At 40.8% G+C, this 8,639-nt stretch overlaps 1 protein-coding gene across 1 annotated transcript; it reads left to right on the top strand.

The window, feature by feature from the left end:
- The first annotated feature begins 786 nt into the window (after window positions 1-786).
- On the top strand, window positions 787-7,552 carry LOC109528251 (SAM pointed domain-containing Ets transcription factor-like). Its single transcript, XM_019890630.1, has 6 exons — window positions 787-1,044; window positions 3,226-3,649; window positions 4,808-5,005; window positions 5,408-5,452; window positions 5,569-5,691; window positions 6,907-7,552. Exons 1-6 carry the CDS (start codon window positions 988-990, stop codon window positions 7,083-7,085), a joined length of 1,026 nt encoding a protein of 341 aa, XP_019746189.1. The 5' UTR covers window positions 787-987; the 3' UTR covers window positions 7,086-7,552.
- The last annotated feature ends 1,087 nt before the right edge of the window (window positions 7,553-8,639 follow it).

The following is an 8,639-nucleotide window of genomic DNA, read 5'->3' as shown; positions in this document are numbered from 1 at the left end:
TACAAAGCATTTTCCACACAGAAAAATATTAAGGAGCATTTTGGATTTGTCAAGATAACTAATTAAATTATTTGAAAGGAATGAGACCTACAGTAGGTGTCCCCATCATAGCCCCAGATTGTATTTTGCAGTAGCAGTTAAAATTTTGGAAACATCTTCACATTCATCAAGTCTCAAAACACATGAAGAGGTCAAGAAATTCAAGCTATTAACGTTTAATAATGTGCAACTGTGAACCGAAAGTCACTCCAGGCCGTAAAGCATCATCCACATCATAAAGCTGATGGAGAAAATACCAAGATGTGCAAAGCTGTCATCCAAGCAAAAGGTGCCAACATGTTTTTGGAGTTGACCAAATAAGTCAATCAGTATTTGTTCATAATGTCAATGACTTAAGTATTAATCTACAGTTCAAGACATTTTTCAATAATGGACCCCCCCCCCCCACACACACACACACACTAAATTAGACGTCTGCTATGAGTTCGCCACATGCATTTATGAATTGGTGAAACTAAACTAAGCTACCGATTATACATGTACCTCACTTACCGTTGTGAAGGTTGTGAATATTTTGGTTCTGAATTTGGTTTTATGCTTGCATCAAGCGATTGATATACTTTCAGCTGTGTGTCGTTTTAATAATCCGATAATATACTTCACAAAGCCTTACTTAACTTGAACGTTTGCTTACTTCAATAACTCTTAAAAAATTATTATTGCTTCAGTTTTGGCCAAATAGGCCCCTCCCTCGTTGGTTCACACCCCGTTTTTCACAACTCAAATTAGAAGTCAGGCGCTTTCTCCTAAGGGCTTGATATCAAACAAGGTGTCCCAGGGGTCGTCGTGGATTGAAGCAACACAACTCTAAATTAACAAGAACCTCTGTTTGACATACAGCTAGTTTTTGCCTTGAGGCAAGTGAGTTTGAGCGCTGCAGCAGAGTGCAAAACCATTTCAGGGTCGGACACAGGCAAAGTGGAGCAGATGCATCAGGAGGGGAAAGTGATCTCCCCTGGCGCCCACTTTGAGCCAACGGCTATGGTAAGAAATTTCCAATACAATGAATAGAACAATGTTACATCATATATTCTATCCTTGTTGGACCAAAAATGGCAAATACTGTATGCTGCGGTGCCAAACGGAGTAAAATTGCATGATTAAAAAAATAATAACTTTATGTACAGTGCTAAGTTTTGCAGTGGAATGCTTATTCTTTTCATTCATGAAATATACCGTACAAAAGAGCTTTATAGAATTGTTATATTTGCTCTTTATGTTATTCTTTCAGTGTTGTTTTACATCTGCAAATTAACCTTTCGATCAGGGGTCACCAACCCTCTTGAAAGTCAGAGCTACTTCTTGGCTACTGGTTGAGGCAAAGCGCTACCAACTCGATATATCTGTCTGAAATAACAAATTGGCTCAATTTATTTGGCAAAGAATCATCTCATGGCAACTTCGCCCACTCGCTTGTCTCCAAGAATGCTCTGGTTTGTTCATGTGTTCCAATACTGACCTTTGAACTAAACTAGGTTTTTCAAAATATATTGTCATTAAAGTTGAAACTCATTTCAACGTACCCCATTTAGGTTTTCACTGCTTCAACGTTCACATTCCAAAGTCCCGATTTCTTATAATGCTTACAATGAACACATTTATAATGTAAACTTCATTATAAACACCAGATTTTTCCCACAAAACTAGTGAAAAGGCCTTCATGACAACGAACCGTGGGAAGCTAACTGCCGCCATGACCTTGCTTATGAACAAAATGTACAGCGCAGGATTCCCCTTCGTTGGTTAGCAATACTACTGTTCGACTCGGTACGTTGTTGCATGGCACAGTCCTGAGCACATGTCTGAAAACATGCCTGGTAAACGGAAGCGAATCTCGCTGTCTGTGAAAATTGAAATGGTCTCTCACTTTTGAAAGGGAGTCTCCCAGGCATCGGCGGTACTGGCAGTTATCTTATGACGGGTAACATTTGCTGACTGAATGTTTTGAGAGGTGAAGTCGGAACGCTACAGTTGTTTGGTTCGTGTTTGATAAAATCATTTGTTTTTCATACTGTGCACACGTATTTGTAATTGTCCCGTTTATCTTGTATTACACGTTCATTTTTTACATCTATAAATGTTCATACTGTCTTATACATCGTAGTTGGCGGCCATTTTATTGGAAATAGTTACGATGAACTACCGTTATAATGTACAGATTTGTTATTTCCCTCGAGGTACATTGTAATGAGGTTCGACTGTTCCACATTTACATCAGTATGATTAAAAAAAAGAATCACAAAAATCACTAAGTGGCGCTATTTTATTGTATTCTTTTTTAGAATAGCACCACAAGAGAATTGCACATTCTAGCTGCCGAAGCCCGTGGGATACGCATGTGGTGCTTGGGGGCTCCCTGGTGCCGAAGGGTACCATGTTGGTGACCCTTGCTTTAGATTAATTTTGTTTGTGACAGACTGCTGATTCTACGCATCTATTTTGATAGAGATTTGACGTTTTGGTTCGAATAGTTTTGGGAAGTTATTTGCTGTATAGTTTGGTCTGTGCACTCACTCTCTCTCTCTCTCTCTCTCTCTCTCTCTCTCTCTCTCTCTCTCTCTCTCTCTCTCTCTCTCTCTCTGCTCACACACTCACATCGACAGAGAGAGAGAGTAACTGTTTACTTTGGAGGAAGGAATATCTAGAAGAGCAAGTTTTCACTGCAACCAAACTTCTGAACGGCAGTCAGTGGTGCATCCATTTGTTTAAGTCACGCTCATTGTTATCCACTCCCCCAAACTAAAAACACAATTGTACCTTACTTTGTTCTAAATTCTCTTTCCTTATGTCCGCGAAAGAATAAGTGTCCATTTTGTCCACATGATGAGTTCTGTGCTCTTTCTCACCCCTGTAAACTTGTTCTGTGAACTTGAGCTATTGTGCTCAGACATATTTCGATGCATAATCCAGATATGTTGATTACTATGTGCCGTCCAACTTCAATGAATAAAAGGAGACAAAAAGCAATTTGGCTATGGAATCGCTGCTCTTTAAATGTGGCACATTCAACACAGCATCAATAAATGCTTGTGAATATTCTCATTCCACCGGGTCATTTCATTCTAAGAGTATTGAATCGATTGCAACTGGAATGTTTTGGTTAACTGTATATGATAAGCATCATTTTTGAGTGTGTCTTCAAAATCATCTGCTTTTCTTTTGCAGCCTTGCATAAAGTTGAGCATGGGGAGTTCGGGTCATGATCACATGGGATCCACAGAACGTTCATGTCTCTGCTTAAGTCCCCCATATGACGGGGATGGGATTCGCTGGGCGGAGGAGACAGAGGATATCAAACCTTCCCACAGTTTGTTGGGCGTGCCAGATCTTAGCTGGCCACTCGTGTGCCTGACTGGTAATGGTGGGTTAGCTCGTGAAGATCTGAGCATGGCAGAGGCTGCTGCCCTTCCTGCTCAAGGTTTGGGGAGTCCAGAACCAAGCCCACCCATACTCAGCCCAGCTCAGAACCCTCCCATTGAAGTGCAGGGTAAAGCAGAGGAATATTGTCTGGAGCAGGTCCAGTCAATGGTGGTGGGAGAAGTGCTGAGTGATGTCAACAAAGCTTGCAAGCTGCTCAACATTGCACCAGGTACAATTAGTGGTTTCATGTCAGATTATATAGTTTTTGGTGGAACTTCAAATACTGCACTGCTCTAGCTATGAATATGCACACACGCCTGATGAGCCTCTGGGGACCTGCACACCTTGTGCAAACAGACGATCTTCACACCTCCCTTTTAACTGACAGCCTGAAAAATCTTTCACCGTGACGCTGATTGTTTGCTGTGTCAAAGCACACGCCGTTCCAGAAATAATTTAGCAGCCACACAAATTATGTTTCTGCGTTTTCTATGATGAAACCTCAGAAGTGGTACCGTTTAGAGTTTTCGGAGCTCAGACTCCAGCCATTGGGACTCAATTCTCGATCATTTTTAATTGGATTTAACAAAAACTAAAAGACTTGAGACTGGACTTGGATTTCGCTTGAGACATGATGTCTTGACAGACTCGATTGCTGTTCATTTTATGTTTGGTTTAAAGAGCAAAATTAAAATTAATTAAAGCTATTTAGCAATCTTACACCGTGCACACTGGGGATGGCACTGTCATGATTGGATGATTAGCCTACCAAACATTGAACGCTGTGGAACACCATATGACAGTGGATACAGTGGGACTCAGAGCACACAAGGCTAACACAAAAAGTCCTGCCGGCCAAATCGCATCTCAACCACTCTAGAACACTACCACTAATGCCCACCTGGTGCTGCAAATGAGCCAACAGATTACTGTGGTCCACCGTATCAAACACTGCAGTCCAGTCCAACAAAACAAGACACACAGTATCCAGTGTCATTAGCCACGAGGCTGTCATTAAAAATGTGTAACATGGCTGACTCTGTGCTATGCAGCATCTTAAAACCTGAATGGAAAACCTCCATGACGTTACATTCATCAAAAAAGATTTCAGCTGAGTACAGTATACTACATGATACAAACCTACATACATACAAACTATTTTCTTGTAGTGCAATTGAGCTCAGTATTGAGACTTTGTACATCGTAAGGTTGCATGAAGGAACTATTTATTCTAATTTTATTCCTATGATGTCATGTGTCAACCATCATAACGCTCATAATTCCATCATTTATTTGTCGGGTATTTTAGCCCAATGACACAATTGCATGTCTCATGACTTCCAGGGGTATATTTTGTCAATAGTATTGTTTGAATTTTCCTCCACAGACCCGCAAGAGTGGAACTGCATGCACGTTTACAAATGGCTGCTGTGGACAGAGCACTTGTACCGACTGCCACAGATAAGCACGCTCTTCAAAGAGTTGAGTGGGAGGGACTTGTGCTCCATGACCGAGGCGGACTTCAGAGAACGTTCCTCGCAATTTGGAGACATGCTATATGCTCATCTCGACATCTGGAGATCTGGTAAGATTTGAGGCAGGTGGGAATTCGATTCTGGCCTCGGCCTGCCTGTGTGGAGTTTGTATGTTCTCCTCGTGCCTGCGTGGGTTTTCTCCGGGTACTCCGGTTTCCTCCCACATTCGTGGTAGGTTAAAGGAACACTCTAAATTGTCCCCAGGTGTGGTTGTGACTCGTGAGTGTGAATGCTTGTTTGTTTATGTGTGCTCTGCGATTTCCTGGCAACAAGTTCAGGGTGTACCCCACCTTCTGCGCGAAGACAGCTGTGATAGGCTTCAGCACGCCCGCGAACCTCGTGAAGATAAAGCGGATGGGAAAAGGATGGATGGATGGAACTGAACCTTGCTGTGATTAGTCAACGCTGTGTGAAGAAAGCTGTTTGATGAATTTTGTGTCGCTTTCTATTAGCTGCAGCAATGAAGGACCAGTGGCCACCAGAAGACTTTAAGTCGGGTAACTAACTAATTTTTATACATTTCTGCGTGGATTTACAAAAATAATTGCATGAAAAGGGGAAAGCTATGAATGCAGTGACTGAAGTTCTACTTTTTTTTTTTTTTTGTTTTTAGCAAACGACAATTCTTGGTGCAACTGTCCCAGCCAGCCCATTCACTTGTGGCAATTCCTTCGGGAGTTGCTCCACAAGCCACACAACTACAGCCGCTGTATCCGCTGGATTAACAAAGAGAAGGGTAAGGACCGGAGAGCTGCCGTCCACTGAGACAGTGGGAAATTTTAATATCATCAAGACACTGTAAATGAAGTTTGATGAAGATCTGGTCAGGTTTGAGTGATCTAACACTTTTGAATATCTATGTTTCTCCATTTCAGTCATTATTTATATACCAGAAAAGATGTTATCCTGAAACAAAATACTGTACTTGTAAATGTAAAGCTGAGCGGTAAGTCTTTAAAATACAGTAAAATACCTTCATTTTTTTCACAAAATTAATGTTGAATTGTAATCTATTTCCCTTTTCCCCCTTTGCTTAGCCAAAAATAGATAAATAAATGACAATACTCTTGAACAAATTTTCTATTTGTTGTTGGTTTGTTTCCAGTTACTAAATCAACTTGCAGCAACCTCCACAGCAATATGAGTAAATATCATAATTTACAGATGACATGAAAATTAGGGCTTCTTCTTGGGAAAAAAATGTCCTTTTTTTCCAAAACATGCAAGTAAAAATTATACTACTTAAATGAATATTTTAAATGCTCTGTGAATGGCTCGCAGCCCAGTTCAGGGTGCACAACACCTCCTACCTGAAGACAGCTGAGATAAGCCTCAGCATGCCCATGACCCTTGTCGGGATAAGCGGATTACAAAATGGCTAGATGGATGTTTGAAATGCTCAACAATTTAACATAAAAAAAGGAGCGCTATCAAATTGCATTGCTCGTCTAGTCTAAATGTCCGTGGTTGAAATGTAATGTCACAACCCCTCCAGCTCTCTCAGCTGCTCTTTTCTCATATAGTGTACAGGTGAAGCAAAATAACATTCGTGACAAATATTTGTGACTTGAAAGCACATACTTGATACCTTGGAGTAAAAAGTTTCCAACATGTTGATAAATCACTGGTTTCGCAATGAATAACTGGCCACCATGTCTTGGGCAATGTTAAGCACGATTGCTAATTTATTATATTTATTCTACAAATATATTGCTAATGCTATATTTTATATTGCACTTATATTGAACTGTGTACAGTTCTTTTCTGAAACATTTATTTTGTGCAATGAAACACTTTGTTTTTTTTCCTCCCTCCCCCCAATTTTGCTGCTGTAGACTGCAAATTTCCCCAGAGTGGGACAAATAAAGGTTATCTTATCTTATCTTATTGAGTCCGGTTGAGATGTGGCCTCACCAATGTGACAGTGACACTTTTCCCCCTCTGTCCATAGGAATTTTCAAAATAGAAGACTCGGCTCATGTGGCCAGGCTATGGGGCATCAGAAAAAACCGTCCAGCAATGAACTATGACAAACTGAGTCGATCTATACGCCAGTACTACAAGAAGGGCATCATTCGAAAGCCGGATGTGTCACGCAGACTGGTCTACCAATTTGTTAACCCCATATGATCGAGTTGTTTGCTGCATCAGGAGGTCAGCAAGCTGAAAAAAAAAATCTAAATGTGCTGGACATAAACAAAATAACTTGTAATCTCTCTGATGTATTTGAGCTTTCATTTTATTTTTAAAGACTGCCTACTGAAAAATGCACTTCTGCCTATTACAAGCTCACGTGAAAAGGATTATATTGTTTTATTGTTTTAAGCACACTGCAGACATCTCAAGTCATTTTGTATTGGAGGCTGTAAAAAGGAAATAAGTTTCTCTCAACAAACAAAATGGGAGACTAAAATATGAAAAAAATAAAGTTGACCATTTCTTCTTTCTGTGAGTGAACGTAACGATTGCAACCGTTTGTTTTTTTTTCTTCTATGTCACCTTAGCAGGGGTATCTCATTCATTTTCTGTTGTGGGCCATTTGTACTTACAGCAGGGGTGCCCACACTTTTACTTATTAAATGACCAAGTTCAAATGATCTACCTTCTTTATTTATTTGCAAATAAGTATATTTCAATTACCCAGGGCTGTTTGTAAATTTCTGAACTCAGAGTTTGAAAGATACTGACGAGGAAATTGAACACTTTCTCTGAAGTGTTTTTTAATTGGGAGTGATTTCCTTCCTTGAAGATAAACAAACAGGCATTGAGTCAATAGTTTTTGTGAATTGCTAATTGTTCTCATGCCCTAGTGACTCCATTAAATTCCAACAATATATACAGGTATAACTTGCATATAACTACATGAACCATGTTGGACAACTAGTATGCAGTTTCCGTCCTTACTTTACTCTGATGACTTGCAGTGAATGGAATCAGCCACGGGATGAAGTGGGACAGGACCTGCTGATAACGAGCCATTTGCACATCTCCCATACAACATCAGTCATGTTGGAACGATACTTGGACTTAATGCTTTTATCAATGGCCTGAAAATGCTGCTCCACATACTTCGACCGTGTAGATCGACCGGCTTGACACATTGGTCAGGGCGACGTCCCAGTAGCCACCACAACCACCATGCCAACCAGTAGCCGCAATACAACATTGGAACGGCCTTGGCCTCGAGCCGGTGTTCGGTTGGGCTGCTCCTCCATCCCACAAGTCATTCTCCGGTGAGGAAACCGGAAAAAAGTCGGGCCGACTGCTCTGCAGCAAATCTGACGCACCGCCACGGAGCCCACCCAAAACAAAAATCCTCTTCTCATTATGCATGGAAATACTTGGCTTATTTGTTACCCTGATCATTTTGATATTTTTTTTATCAGGTTTAGAGGAAACATAATAAAATGGAAACTGCTACTTTTGCCAGTTAGTGCCCTTGTCTGCGCATGCATCAGGTGTATGAGTGGCTGCAATTGCTTAAAACCGAGAAGGCTGACAGTGATTCAGTTAATGCCATGCGATCGACCGACACCTCATTTGCGAGCTACTGGTCAATCGTGAACGACACAATGGGCACTCCTCCATGCTCTCCACAAAATAGCATTTCAGAAATCTGGCACCTCATTTTGTTTCAGACAAATGACATCACTTTTGCCATTCATGAATATGTGCTTTGTCATC

Source organism: Hippocampus comes, unplaced genomic scaffold, assembly GCF_001891065.2.
Source record: "Hippocampus comes isolate QL1 unplaced genomic scaffold, H_comes_QL1_v1.1 scaffold174, whole genome shotgun sequence".
Taxonomy (NCBI): domain Eukaryota; kingdom Metazoa; phylum Chordata; class Actinopteri; order Syngnathiformes; family Syngnathidae; genus Hippocampus; species Hippocampus comes.
The sequence above is the reverse complement of the archived record's forward strand: the minus strand, read 5'-3'. Positions and strand labels throughout refer to the sequence as shown.

What these genes read in the sequence shown, in the direction of transcription:
- LOC109528251 (XM_019890630.1), top strand. Translation starts at nt 988, where the DNA reads ATGCATCAGGAGGGGAAAGTGATCTCCCCTGGCGCCCACTTTGAGCCA. An exon ending in ACTTTGAGCCAACGGCTATG is followed by an intron (nt 1,045 to 3,225) that starts GTAAGAAATTTC and finishes TTTCTTTTGCAG; the next exon opens with CCTTGCATAAAGTTGAGCAT. An exon ending in GCTGCTCAACATTGCACCAG is followed by an intron (nt 3,650 to 4,807) that starts GTACAATTAGTG and finishes TTTCCTCCACAG; the next exon opens with ACCCGCAAGAGTGGAACTGC.